Source organism: Papio anubis, chromosome 14 (assembly GCF_008728515.1).
Source record: "Papio anubis isolate 15944 chromosome 14, Panubis1.0, whole genome shotgun sequence".
Lineage (NCBI taxonomy): Eukaryota > Metazoa > Chordata > Mammalia > Primates > Cercopithecidae > Papio > Papio anubis.
Genome location: NC_044989.1, coordinates 55,709,432 through 55,724,505, shown reverse-complemented (window position 1 = coordinate 55,724,505; position 15,074 = coordinate 55,709,432). Strand labels below are relative to the sequence as shown.

General features: G+C 44.1%; 1 protein-coding gene across 10 annotated transcripts in view; it reads left to right on the top strand.

Moving 5' to 3' along the window:
* The window catches only part of CLHC1 (clathrin heavy chain linker domain containing 1), a 68,914-nt gene that overhangs the window by 1,663 nt on the left and 52,177 nt on the right, over positions 1-15,074 (top strand). For 4 of the 10 annotated variants that reach the window (XM_031655188.1, XM_031655181.1, XM_031655185.1 and 1 more), the window contains exons 2-3: positions 8,702-8,960; positions 13,418-13,605. In XM_031655188.1, coding sequence (XP_031511048.1) covers positions 8,784-8,960; positions 13,418-13,605 — 365 coding nt within the window. In that variant the 5' untranslated portion in view covers positions 8,702-8,783. Of the gene's footprint in view, positions 1-2,450; positions 3,409-6,129; positions 6,662-8,701; positions 8,961-10,489; positions 13,606-15,074 lie in introns of those variants that run through there. The other 6 variants (XM_031655186.1, XM_031655182.1, XM_031655187.1 and 3 more) reach the window with 6 other exon arrangements.

Genomic DNA, 15,074 nt, shown 5'->3' with positions numbered 1-15,074 from the left:
GGCCTCCCAAAGTGCTGGGATTACAGGCGTGAGCCACCACGCCCTGCCTTCTGGAACATTTTTCATACCATAGTCGGCCAACTAGTCTCTACAACAAAATTTCCCAGAGTTGCTTGTACACATTGTCTCTAATCTTTCCCTTCTGTTGTCTGAATCCACTCCTGTCAGGCTTTTGTCCCCACCATTCTGATGGGATAGCTCTTGTAATGGTCACTAATGACCTCCATGTTGCTAAATTCAATGGTCATTTCATCTTATTTGATCTGTCAGCAGTATTTGACACAGTTGCTCATTCCATCTCTTTTTGAAACCCTTTCTTTACCTGACTTCCCCTCTTTGTGTTTTTCTGCCACCCTGGAGGCTCTTTTCCAGGCTCATTTGCTGCTTCCTTTTGATCTGCCAGACCTCTAACCATGGAGTATCCCCAAGACCCAGTCTCTGGACCTCTGCTTTGTCTGCATTTTCTTGGTTATCTCATTTTGTTTAATAACTTTTAAAGTCATCATATGCAAATGACTCATAAACTTATCTGTCACTCAGACCACTTACCTCAACTTCATATTCACATATCCAGCTATGTACTCAACATCTCTAATGGACAGGCCCCAAACAGTTAATTTCATGAAATTGCTCTTCCCATCTTTATATATAGCAATTCCCATTTCTCCAGTCACTAAGGCCAAAAACTTTATGGTCATCCTTGACTGCTCTTTTATATCCCACATCTTACCTACCTTGGCTGATCTTGGCCTTATTTTCAAAATATATGCAGAACACTTCCCACTACCTCCATTTTTACCAACCTGATTCAAGCTACCATCATCTTTTGCCTTGATTATTGATTGCAGTAGCCTCCTAACAGTATTTCCAGCTTTGACCCTTGCGTCCTATAATCTGTTTTCCACAGAACAACAAGAACAAAATTTTTCTTTTTTTTTTTTTTGAGACAGAGTTCCACCTTGCCCAGGGTGGAGTGCAATGGCACAATCTTGGCTCACCGCAACCTCCGATTCCCAGGTTCAAGTGATTCTCCTGCTTCAGCCTCCCCAGTAACTGGGGTTACAGGCATGCACCACCATGCCCAGCTAATGGTGTATTTTTAGTAGAGACAGGGTTTCTCCATGTTGGTCAGGCTGGTCTCAAACTCCTGAACTTAGGTGATCTGCCCGCCTCGGCCTCCCAAAGTGCTGGGATTATAGGAATGAGCCACCATGCCTGGCCAAGAACAATTATTTAACATGTTAAGTCAGCTGTCACTCTTCTGCACACAGGCCTCTAAAGGCTTCGCATCTCACTCAGAGGAAAGCCTAAATTCCTACAACTGAGGCTGTTGCTCCAGCGCTGGAACAAGTAGAGGCCACAGTCCAGTGTTGCTCCTCTTGCCAAGTCTGCCCAGAGAAGGGACCTCTTTTTCTAAACCGCACAAAGATACCCCCTGGGCTGATAGTAGTTCTGCCCTCAAGACCCTACATCCTACATAATCTGGCAGTTACCTCTCTGACCTCATCTCTTCTCTCCTTTCCTCATTCTCTTCTAGCCCCACGGGCTCTCTTGCTGTTCCTCAAATGTTCTGTCCCACCCTGAGGCCCTTGGACTGGCTACTGTCTTTGCCTCAACCACTCATCTCCCAGGAATCTACATGACCTGCTGTTTTCAGATTTCTGAAATGTCACCTTATCAGTGAGGTCTTTTGTCTGTCATGACTTACTGCCCTTATAGAAAATAGCATCCTGCCACCTTCCTTACTCTCTATGCCCCATACCTTGTTTTATTTTTCTTCATACAACTTAACCCCCATCTGCCATACTATATTTCTTTCTTTCTTTCTATCTATCTATCTATCTATCTATCTATCTATCTATCTATCTATAATTTTTTTCTTTTTTTTTTTTTTTTGACACGGAGTCTTCGTCTGTCACCCAGGCTGTATTACAGTGGTATAAGTTCAGCCCACTGCAACCTCCGCCTCCCTGGTTCAAACGATTCTCATACCTCAGCCACCTAAGTTGCTGGGATTACAGGTGTGAGCCACTGTGCCCAGCTAATTTTTCTCTTTTTTTTTTTTTTTGAGACGGAGTCTCGCTCTGTCGCCCAGGCTGGGGTGCAATGGCCAGATCTCAGCTCACTGCAAGCTCCGCCTCCTGGGTTTACGCCATTCTGCGTCAGCCTCCCGAGTAGCTGGGACTACAGGCGCCCGCCACCTCGCCCGGCTAGTTTTTTGTATTTTTTAGTAGAGACAGTGTTTCACCGTGTTAGCCAGGATGGTCTCGATCTCCTGACCTCGTGATCCGCCCGTCTCGGCCTCCCAAAGTGCTGGGATTACAGGCTTGAGCCACTGCACCCGGCCAATTTTTGTATTTTTTAATAGAGACTGGGTTTTGCCATTTGGCCAGGCTGATCTTGAACTCCTAATCTCAAGTGATCCACCTGCCTCGGCTTTCCAAAGTGCTGGGATTACAGGCATGAGCCGCCGTGCCTGGCCTTTTTTTTTTTCTTGTGTGTTGTCTGTCTCTACATGAATGTAACCTCTATGAGATTAGGGACTTCGTTTTGTTCGATCCTGTGTCTCCATTGTCTAAAATAATGGCAGACAAATAATAGGTGCCCCCCAAATATTGAGTAAATAAATGCAGCACAACTTAAGCATTGCCCTAGATTTTGTTTTACTAGATGTTTTCCCTCATGTTTCCTTGCCCCCTTCCACAGGCTGTTTGGCCCCCTTCCACAGGCTGTTTCCACAGGCCCCCTTCCACAGGCTGTTTCCACAGGCTTGTCCCTCATGTTTCCTTGCCCCCTTCCACAGGCTGATGAGATGCCCCTCTGGCCTCACCTCTGTCGCACTGCCTTTTCTGCTTTGTAGCAGTGGCTCATTTACTAGACCTGGCACACTTGACTAGGAACCCTTGTGACTTGTCAACATATCCCTAAATGTCTCATATGAATGAATGAATGAATGGTAATCTTGGTTGGTTTATGTAACTCAATGGCATTTTGTAGATGCTAAGGAGCAATCACTTTAGCTGTGTTATGGTTTGAGAGCACCACAAGTCCAATGTCTTATAAACAGACTAGATTGTTGTTCAGTGATTATTGATTATTCAGCAAACATGTTTGAGTACTGCTCTGCTAGAAACTGTATTATGCACTTGCATGCATACGGTGGAGGAGGGATAATGGGGAATGAGAACATTTTGTCTCCTAATCTTGTCAGGCTTGTAGCCTAACAGATGAGACAGACTATAAACAGGAAGTCTGTAAGGCAGTGTGGTGGAAGAATAATACCATGATGGAGGAAGTGCACAGCGTTATGGGAGAACATAGCAGTGGCATCTGACCAATTTTAAGGGAATCCAGGACAGCTTTCCGGAAGCTGAGGAAAGAGTAAAAGCCAAGTGAATCAAAGTGATAGTATGTATGTGTTTTGGGGGCTGGGGCTACTGTAGGAGGATGGTCTGCAGGGAGGGGGAGAAAATTATGAAAGATCCTAAGGTAAGAGAGGAAGTTCATGGGAGTGGGGATGGGAATATGGGGCAAAGGACAGGGACATGAAGAGAGTAAATTTGTTCAAAGAACAAGAGTAATTGGTTCCTGAAGGGCACTAATAGGCCAAGTAAAGGAATTTGGGTTTTATCCTAAGGGTAATACTATAGGAAGCCACTGGTGTCCAAATGTCACTACCCCCTCCCTAATGACAACACTTGTTTCTTCCTCGTTTGACTTTTATCTTTTACTTTTTTTTTTTTTTTTTTTTTTTTTTTTGAGACGGAGTCTTCCTCTGTTGTCCAGGCTGGAGTGCAGTGGCGCAATCTCAGCTCACTGCAACCTCCACCTGTAGGGTTCAAGTGATTCTCCTGCCTCAGCCTCCTGAGTAGCTGGGATTACAGGTGTGTGCCACCACGCCTGGCTAATTTTTGTATTTTTAGTAGAGATGGGGTTTCACCATATTGGTCAGACTGGTTTCAAACTGCTGAGGCCAAAGCAGGCTGATCACTTGAGGCCAGGAGTTCGAGACCAGCCTGGCCAACATGGTGAAACCCCATCTCTACTAAAATTACAGAAAATTAGCCAGACATGGTGCCCTGTACCTCTAGTTTCCGCTATTTGGGAGGCTAAGGCAGGAGAATCACTTGAATTCAGAAAGTGAAGGTTGCAGTGAGCCGAGATCACGCCACTGCACTCCAGCCTGGGCGACAGAGCAAGACTGTCTCAAATCAAAACAAAAATAGTGAAACTATCTGACAATGGGGGAATAAATTAATGGAGCATCATACCATGAAATACTGTGTAAGTTTTAGAAGTCATATTTTAGAAAACGATTTAACAACATGAAAAAGTGCTTTTAATAGTAAGTGAAAAAAAAATGTGATGCACAACTGAATATAGAGTTTAATTTCAAGTTTTATAATGTTTGGAAGGAAATATTCCAAAATATTAAATAGATATTTATTTCATTAATTTTGTTTGGTTTTTATTTTCCAAATTTTATACCAGGAGTATGCTTCTGTAATTAGGGAAAAAGTTACAATGTTTTGCCTTGCCAGCCATTATTAAGCAAGCCAAGAGTTCTGTTTGAACTTAATATGACTAAATCTTAGGAACCAACTTCTGTATCCAACTTCAGTCAGAGAATGATTTTTTTTTTTTTTTTTTAGTAAAAACTCCTTTTTTTTTTTTTTTGAAACGGAGTCTCACTCTGTTGCCCTGGCTGGAGTGCCGTGGTGCGATCTCCGCTCACTGCAACCTCCACCTTCCGGGTTTACTCCACTCTCCTGCCTCAGCCTCCCGAGTAGCTGGGACTACAGGCGCCTGCCACCATGCCCGGCTAATTTTTTTGTATTCTTAGTAGAGACGGGGTTTCACCGTGTTAGCCAGGATGGTCTCAATCTCCTGACCTCATGATCTGCCTGCCTCAGCCTCCCAAAATCAAGCTGGGATTACAGGCTTAAGCCACCGCGCCCGGCCCTTCAGTAAAAACTCTTTATTCATTCCTTCATCGCGTGACAGTTGGCCTTGAGTATTTACAAAGAGCAGTTCCTGCCTCTCAGAACTCTAAGCAGACATTCCAGAGCTCACAGATCAGTGCCACACCAACTGCTACCTGGAAGCTTCAGGGAGATGGGGCGCCTGGAGGAGGGGATGCTGCAGGAACCCTGGCAGGCAGTGGGGTCGGGCTTTGAAGGCACCCAGGACTGAATTCAAGATGGCAGGGGGCAAGCAGGCAGGCAGCGTGTTGGTCATGAGGTGCGGGGTGAGGGCAGGAAGCCCACAGCATTACTGACTTGGGGTTGGAAGAGACAGATTGGAGGGGCCCGAGCTGAAGCCAGAGCCTGAGGGAACTGGAGAGGCTGTAAGCCAGCACTTAGCTTCCCAGGAGACCCCAACCACTGCTGGGTCCAGAGTGCCCTGGGAGAACGTCAGGTATCCACACATATTTCAGTGGAAGATTCTTTTTCCAAACATTTGCTGGTTCTTTGGGTTTTTAATTATAAACAGAGTACATGATCAATGTTAAAACCATTTTCCAAGCATCACATAAGGATGAGAAGTAAAAATTATATCCTGCTCTAGACCTTCCAGACTGGCTCCAGAAGGCAACTGCTGTCAATGATTTTCCTTACAGAGAAACCACTGCAGCCACCTACTGTGTGCCATGGCCCCGACACAGCATGGCGTCTTGCCCCACACGGACCTGCAGGTGGCCTCTTAGGAGCTGCCTCGCTGAAGGAGGTCATCCCTCTCAGTCACATCTGAGCAGCACTCACTCAGGCCTCGGCCCTGAGGGTCATGCGGGGGCGCCTGGCCCAGTTCCCTGCTGTGTCTGGTCTGGCATCTATCTGCCTTTGGGCTACCTTTCAGCACAGCTCCCTGGGCCTGTGGCTGCTCCAAGCTGGACTCCAGCTCCCCTGGGCTGCAGTGCTGCTCCCTATGGTCCAGAAACAAGGCCGGGCACGGCGGCTCCCAGCTTAGCAGCATCTCTGGCGCAGGCTGGCCCAGGAGCTCCCTGCAGAGTGCTGCCCGTTGACTCAGCCCCAGCTGTACTCACGTCCGAGAACCGGGCTGGCTGGGGGGCCTCTGACGGAGCTTCCCTTTTCTCCAAGCCTTGCTGAATTTCCTGAGGAAAAGCACGATGTTCTCCTGGACACAAGGGAGGCAGAATCTCTTGAAGTAGAATAAACTGCACTCCTTTCTAGTCTTCCTTTCTCAGCTTCTCCTGGACCGCCAGCTCCTCAATGCGCCTCAGACACTCCCTACCCGCACTGCGGAGGCTCCTCCTGCCCTGGCCCATCTCATGCCCCCTTGGCTGTTGATACAGCTCCCCTGTGTGCATGTCGCCCTGTGCCAGATGCTCAGGGACTTCTCAGACTCCTGGATCACTCCGAGTACACTGGCCACACAACTTGATGCACAAACTGCAGCGCCAGCCAAGGACCAGGAATCTGACCTTGTCGGAGATGAAGGGATCCTTCATGACAGCTTTCCTCCAGGACTATCGACTGGGTGTAGGGAGCTGTCAAGGCATAGAGTTCACACTCAAACACTCCCAGAGCACGGCACTCTGCATGAGACGCCATCCAGCTCCTTTGACTATGGAATCAAGTACAACATTATCAGCTGGCCTCTGGCTCCTGGTTGTGACCTCCCCTCTCCTGAACTGAGCTTGGTGTGTAAGGGCGTATCAAGTTGTATGGGCTTCGCCGCTGGGTGACCCCAAATGCAACTCCGGGAAGCGTGGGTTACCAATGACTTTAAAGTTTCGATCAGCCGAGCGCGGTGGCTCTCGCCTGTAATCTCAGCACTTTGGGAGGCCGAGGCGAGTGGATCACGAAGTCAGGAGTTCAAGACCAGCCTGGCCAACATGGTGAAACCCCCGTCTCCACTAAAAATACAAAAATTAGCCAGGCGTGGTGGCGGGCGCCTGTAGTCCCAGCTACTCTGGAGGCTGAGAGGGGGAGAATCGCGTGAACCCGGGAGGCGGAGCTTGCAGTGAGCCGAGATCGTGCCGCTGCACTCCAGCCTGGGCGACAGAGCGAGACTCCGTCTCAAAAAAAAAAAGTTACTATCCGATCGCGGGCGTGCGTGAACCTGATCCCGCTTCTCTTCTGAACACCCGGGCGTCCGAGGCCCCTGCCGAGGCTCCTGGGGGCGGCGTCTGTGAGCAGGGACCGCTGAGCGGGTCCGGGGGCGGTAGTGGTCCCCGCGAGCCTCCGCGCGCCCTCACTCGCCCCAGCGCCGCCGGAGGTCAGGGGGGACCGTCCAGCGAGGCCGACACCCCGCTCCTCCATCGGGTCCCCAAAGCCGAGCTGCCGCGCCGACCCCTGGCGCTCAGAGCACAGCAGGCCACGCCGGTGGGGAACTCAGTCCGGTCGAGTAGGAGGTGCCCTGAGGCGGCGCTGGACCGGCCCACGGCGTGCTGGCCCCCACCAGGCCGCCGCCGCTCATGATTCTTTTTTTTTTTTTTTTTTTTTTTCTGAGATGGAGTCTCGCTCTGTCGCCCAGGCTAGAGTGCAGTGGCGCAATCTCGGCTCACTGCAAGCTCTATGTGGCTGCTTGAAAGCTCTACGCTGAAAAATACTGTTATTTTTGACATAATTGAGTGTTGGATTTTAGCAGAAGTCCTGACCTCTTTTTGCTTAGTACTTTAATATTAAAGATGATTATAATAAAGTTTATTATAAAATAAATACTTTTTTTTTTTTTTTTTTTTAGACAGAGTCTCTCTCTGTAGCCCAGGCTGGAGTGCAGTGGCGCCATCTCGGCTCACTGCAAGCTCCGCCTCCTGGGGTCACGCCATTCTCCTGCCTCAGCCTCCTAAGTAGCTGGGACTACAGGCGCCCGCCACCATGCCCAGCTAATTTTTTGTATTTTTATAGAGAAGGGGTTTCACTGTGGTCTCGATCTCCTGACCTCGTGATCCGCCCACCTCGGCCTCCCAAAGTGCTGGGATTACAAGCGTGAGCCAAAAATAAATACATTATTTATAGCTGTTGTGTGCTGGATGAAGCTAGGCCAGATAAGCGCGGGGGTCGTAAAGTATTTGACCTTGTTTGTGTCAAGAGGCTTACAAACTAGTTTTCCCACATGACACAAATAAATATAAAATACCAAACCTTCTATTAGAAAGTGTGAATTATACATGAGAAACCATCAATTATATGATACATGTGAGAGGAGTTATGCACAGTTAGGAAGAGAAGAGCTCTTCATTGGTGTTTGGTATTTCTGTGTTTCTGTCCCAGAGCAGCAGCATATGGCAGTGGAATAGCATAGTTTTTTGTTTGTTTGAGACTGAGTTTCACTCTTGTTGCCCAGGCTAGAGTGTAATGGCGCGATCTTGCCGCAACCTCTGCCTCCCGGGTTCAAGCGATCCTCCTGCCTCAGCTTCCTGAGTAGCTGGAATTACAGGCATGCGCCACTACGCCTGGCTAATTTTGTATTTTCAATAGAGACGAGGTTTCTCCGTTCTGGTCAGGCTGGGCTCGAACTCCCGACCTCAGGTGATCCACCTGCCTCAGCCTCCCCACGACCTGGGATTACAGGCATGAGACACCACGCTTGGCAGCATAGACCTTTTAATACATAGGTTGAAGTATTTATCACAGCGACAGATGGAAAATTTTTTTCTGAAGAAAATATATTTTCAGATCAATATGTGACTTAATTTTAAAAATTATTATATTAATTGTTGCTCTTTTTCTTTCAGGCTTATCAAAGTTTTGGCTTTGTTGCAAGAGCAGGTCAAGATTTAACTTTTCTTCAGTGAGCAAGTGTGCAGATTGTCAAATATGTCAGTTCATCAAATAAGAAAACGTGCAGTTCTCCCACCTATCATTTGTAGAAGTGACAAGGAATTTTTGGAAAGTATGCAAAGATACATAATTACAGAAACTGAAAGACTGGGCTGTAACGAGGAAGGACCTGCTGATGAATATTACATCATATACCGAAATGTTTTTGATAAGGTATCATAATGCTCTTAAAACAATTAAGTTTTCATGAAGATAGCAATGATCTATGTTGACAACCAATATTCCTGCTTTAGTAACACTACTGTTTGAATGATCACATTCCATTTGCCGATTTTGAGACGTTCATCCAGTTTCTCAGAAAGGCATGAATGGGAAAAATGCACTTCTGGATTTGTATTTCCTGACTGTGAATGAGTGTTTCAGTTATCTTAGCTTGAGAGCAGATTATAAGTTTCCTTTATATATTTTTTTAAAGACAGAGTCTCCCTGTATCACCCAGGCTGGAGTTCAGTGGCACACTCATATCTCACTGCAGCCTCAAAATCCTGGGTTCAAGTGATCCTCCTGCCTCAGCCTCCTGTATAGCTGGGACTACAGGCTTGTGCCGCCACTCCTGACTAAGTTTTAAATTTTTTTGTAGAGACAAGATCTCTATGTTGCCTAGGCTGGTCTTGCACTCCTGGCCTCAAGCAATCCTCCTATCTTGGCCTCCTAAAGTGCTGGGATTACAGGCATGAACTACCAGCACCTAGCCCAGACTATCAGTTTTTGATTAACTACCTGGCTGTATCTGCTTTCTGACAATAATTTTGACCTTTTCATCTAAAAGTATCATCTGATTTATTAGGAATTGGGCTGCAAGCAGGAGCATGATGCTTCCTTGTTATTTTGAGTTTGTTTGTGGTATCATTAAAATCTTGATTTAGATTTGATCTAACATTAAATTGAGGTTCCTTGTATATTGGAGTTCTGTCTAGAATTATCTAGTCATGGTTTACAAGGAATTAGACTGGACTTAATATTGGAAATATGGAGATCAGCTTGGAAAATGCTATCACTTTGTGGAACATATTTGATTTTGCTTTTTAAGGTTTTAGAAATACCTATTATCCTTCTAAACAATTGCAGTTTGCCCACCAATCCTAATTTATTTATGCAGCGCTTTTTTTTCCACCCCATTCCGGGAAGATGCCCTGACAGTGAAATAAGTGAAATCAGCATCTTTCCTCTTTGCCAGAGGAAGTACTTACCTTAAGACTTCAGTAAACTGTTGGTCTCTGAGTAAACAGCCACAGGCAAAATAGAAACTCAGTCTTTTAATTTTTAAACATTATACACTATGATTCTTATTTCTCCTCTAAATAAAAACCTAGTGCCTCCCTCTAAGGGAAAGTGAGCATATGATAGTGATATATACCTACCAGAATAAGGAAAGTTGATACATAATCATAGGAGTAATAGAGAGAAACAGAGTCTTTCCTTCCTTCCTTTTTTTTTTTTTTGAGACGGAGTCTCACTCTGTGGCCCAGGCTAGAGTGCAGTGGTGCAATCACGCGATTTTGGCTCACTGCAAGCTCCGCCTCCCGGCTTCACACCATTCTCCTGCCTCAGCCTCCCAAGTAGCTGGGACTACAGTCGCCCGCCACCACGCCCGGCTAATTTTTTGTATTTTCAGTAGAGACCGGGTTTCACCGTGTTAGCCAGGATGGTCTCGATCTCCTGACCTTGTGATCCGCCCGCCTAGGCCTCCCAAAGTGCTGGGATTACAGTCGTGAGCCACGGCGCCGGGCCTTTCCTTCCTTTTATATCATACAGAAAATCTATCTTTTAGAATTAGTACATTGGCAGGTTAGCTTCATTTTATATGCATTATGATCAATGATACTGCTCTTGGTGTTTTAGTTATCAAGGAATGTATTGAATGGATGTTTAAATAAAGATAATGTATTGAATAGGTTTTATAAATATCGAGTCATGCTGCGACTCTACTGTGTGAAATTAGCAAAGGAAAGTCATAACTGTAACGTGTATCTTTGCATGCCCGAGTGCTAACACTTGTCAGAATTTTTCTTACATGAAGAGCTCTTTGCTTTGCATTAATGTAGTTACAGTGAAGTCATTTTGGAGGTATTGTTGGTAACTTTAATTCCTAGAGAAAACATACAGTGTTAAATAGAAAATAATATTGACGTCTATAGTCCCTGTTTCTTTTCTCCTAGTGAGGAGAAAAGATTTCCATTTGTACTATTTGCACATTACATAATTGTAAATTTTACCTTGTAAAGAATTCTGTTCTTCAGGACTGAGAGGGGATCTAGAAATGGAAGTCATTTGGTACTTTGAGAAACTTTTCTTCTAGCTTCTTGATAACAGATAATTTACCTTTTTCATTTTCACATTATTTTAGCACCTTTGATTATTAATGAACTATTAATGACTGTCTTCTTTGATCTTCCTACCCTCTTAAAAGGAACTAGTTGGGCAGAAGATAAAAGTGTCAGCTTGCATCTCTGGGTACTTTGAACCAGGGAACAGATACCAAATTGTGTTTAAAATCAAAGATAGATGGTTTGACCTAGAGAATCATGCCTGAATCAAAGCAAGGAGGACTTGAAACTCATACCAAGAGTTGGGGGTGGATTGCAGGGTGAATGAAAAACCTAGTAAGCAAAGAAGACCAAAGCTTGGAAGAATGAGCTTTTTTAGAAATGGATGACTTACTCGGCTGGGTGCAATAGCTCGTGTCTGTAATCCTAGAACTTTGAGAGGATTGGTAGGAGCATCGCTTGAGGCCAGGAGTTTGAGACCAGCCTGGGCAACATAGCAAGACTCTGTCTCTACCAAAAAAGAAAAGGGGGGCGGGGCTATGGAGGTAGCTGGACTCTGTAAAGTGGCTGACCTTTTGTGTTCCTGTAGCATATTGTACAAATAGTTCAGATCCGTATGTAGGAGCTGAGGGGGAATGAAAACCATACCTCTTCTCCCTCAGACCCCTGTAACTGGTAAGTATAGCTATGGTTATTTTCTTGGATTTAGTAGCAGCCTTAATGCAGGAGTCTCAAACTTAAATGCCTGCAGAGGCCACCAAGGTAATATAAAAGAGTTAAGTGGGCTGGCTATAAGAGAATAAGGAGTGGTGGGGATTGTGGTAAAATGAAAAACCAACCTAATCGAAAACTCCAGCTATTATTGCCATTAAGGAATAGGGGTTCCATGGAGGTAGATTTTTCAGAGTTTGCAAGAGAAGCTGAAAATGTGGTTTTTGGGTGAAATTTCCTAAATTTTAAAATATTTTGTTGGTTAAGCAAAATTGCCAGCTGTATTCAACCTGTGGTGTGCCAGTTTGCATATTCTACTTTAGTGTATTTTCTGTGCATTCGTAAAGGTTCCCATGAATGCTCTTCTGAAATCTGTTTCTTCTAGCAAACAGACTTGGGAGCTGATCATGATACCACTACATATTTATTATCTACTCATTAATGTATATGAACTGTCTTGGATTGTTGGAGCATATCAGAGGAATGTATGAAGCAGATGGCCAGGAGCAACAGGGTACTTAATTTGGAAAGCCACAGATTGATGACCTCTATTTTATTAAAGATTCTTGATATGGGTGGATAGGTGGTGTGGTCATCTCCATGGCACTTGCCAGGAGATCAATAATCTCCTTATATCATTTGCTGATAGACCAGATGCCTTCCTAGATAATTTTTTCTAGATATTGCCTAGGTAAAGAAAGCCAGTGGGGGATATCAGAGGCTAGAGATGTAGAAGGAATAGAAAGCATAATTGCAGCTTTCTGAGAAAATTAGAGATTGAGCCTGTCTATTCTCTATATTCATCAATCCCTCTGAAATCCTCGTGCAGAATTTGGAAACCATATATTATTTATAACTTTTCTATTTTTATTTTTTGACTTTTTAAAAAATGTTTATTTTTGCATGGGTATTGCATATATAATATTAACAAAAAATGAATAAATAAACCAGTAAAGGAGATTGTACAATGGAAAGTCTGGCCCTTCTCATCTCAGATTCTACTTCTCCTGTCCTTCTCTGCAGGCACCCACTGTTTCTGTTTTCTTCTGTTATCCTTCCAGAGATTTTCTGTGCCTAAACACCATTTGAAGCCATGAATGTATAGTGATGAGGGGTTTTTTACAGTTGCACATGACATCCTGGGATTAGAGATGCAGTTAGATATTGAGAATATTGATGAGCCAATAGGAGCTGATGGGTTAGGAAAATAAGGAGGTGAAGAGAATCCAGGATTTTAAGGTTTAAATGAAGTTAGAGACTAGATTTGGAGGGAGTAAGAGAAGATACAGAATTATATTTAAAAGATTCAGAATTTGGAAAATTAGAACTAGTATTAGTTTTAACTGGAATCATATAATGTATGTGTTCATACCAAGTAGAACAAAAATATGGTCTTTTTTTCCTCTTATATTTAAACTCCACATTATCTACCATAATGTTCCACAAAGAGCACATATTTAGTAAATATTGCCTTTAGTGTCCAATTATGTTTGAGCTTGCTGTAAAGTTTAGATTTCTAATTGCTAATCATGTTTCATTTAAAAAATAATCTATAATGTTATTTGCGAGAATTTCAATCCATAGTCTTTTAGAAAAAATATCAATACCATAGGCAGAAAAATAATATTTCAGGTAATAGAGCATGTCACTGCATACAAATCCGTTCTTACTTCAATCAAAAAAGAATATGATGCCTTTATTGAGACAATAAAGAAAGGCCGAAGAACTGCATTTTGTCTTCATGGAAAACTTAAAGGTTTGGCAGCAGAGCCTACAGCTTTGGTATATCACAGGAAAAGAACAATCCAACTTGAAGCAAAGTAAGTATTTTAGTAACTAGCCCAAAAGATAGTAGTTGTTGCTTGATTATAATAACTAGCAGTGTAACTCTAGCCGGTGGCTCTTAGTCTTATTTTTCAATTTTATTTAAAAGACACATTTTTATGTTACCTTCTTCTAGTGACTTGAAGCTACTGTATTATTTACTTCAATTAAAAAATATTACTTTTGTTTGAGAACTTATAGTACCTCTTAGTGTGTGTGTGTATATATATATATATATTTATATATATATATATATATATATTTTTTTTTTTTTTTTTGAGACACGGTTTCATTCTTGTTGCCCATGCTGGAGTGCAATGGCGCAATCTTGGCTCACTACAACCTCTGCCTCCTGGTCTCAATCTATTGTCCTGCCTCAGCCTCCTGAATAGCTGGGACTACAGGTGCATGCCACCATGCCCAGCTAATTTTTTTTTTAATATAAAAAATAGAGATGGGGTCTCACTATGTTGCCCAGGCTGGACTCGAATTGCTGAGCTCAAGCAATCCTCCTGCCTTGGCCTCCCAAAGTGCTAAGATTGAAGGTGTGAACCACTGTGCCGGGTCAAAAAGGCAAGAGTGGACAGTTATAGTTTTTTTGTTTGTTTGAAGTAGGGTCTTGCTCTGTTGCCCAGGCTGGAGTGCAGTAGCTTGATCTTGGCCCACTGCAACCTCTGCCTCCCAGGCACAAGTGATCCTCCCACCTCAGCCTCCCAAGTAGCTGGGAGTACAGGCACAAGCTACTATACCTGGCTAATTTTTGTATTTTTTTTTTTTTTGTAGAGGTGGAGTTTTGCTATGTCAGGCTAATTTTTGTATTTTCTGTAGAGATGGGGTCTTGCCATGTTGCCCAGGTTGGTCTCCAACTTGTGAGCTCAAGTGATCTGCATGCCTTGGCCTCCCAAAGTGCTGGGATTACAGGCATGAGCCACCACTCCTGCCCCTCTTAGTATAATTGAAAGCACATTGTCGTATCATAAAATGAGGGTCCACATAGGGTGGCTCATCACCTGTAATCCCAGCACTTTGGGAGGCCGAGGTAGGAGGATTGCCTGAGCCCAGGAGTTTGAGATCAGCCTGGGCAACATGGTGAGTCCCTGTCTTTACAAATTCAAAAAAAAATTAGCTGGGTGTGGTCCCAGTTGCTTGGAAGGCTGAGATGGGAGGATTGGTTGAGCCTGAGAGATGGAGACAAGTGAGCCACGATTGCACCACTGCACTCCAGCCTGGGTGACAGAGTGAGAACCCATCTCAAGGAAAAGAAAAAAAAAGGAATAAAATAAAATAAATAAGGGATACAGGTAATTGCTCCAGGTAATTTCCTCCATGGAAGATTTAATAGTATAATTTCATAATTACTATCTGAATTAGAGCACTTAATCCTGTTATTCACAAAGGTAAATAACCTACCGGGAGAGGATAAGATGCTCAGTCTTGTTGAGTAGTCTTATATTTTCAGTATTAC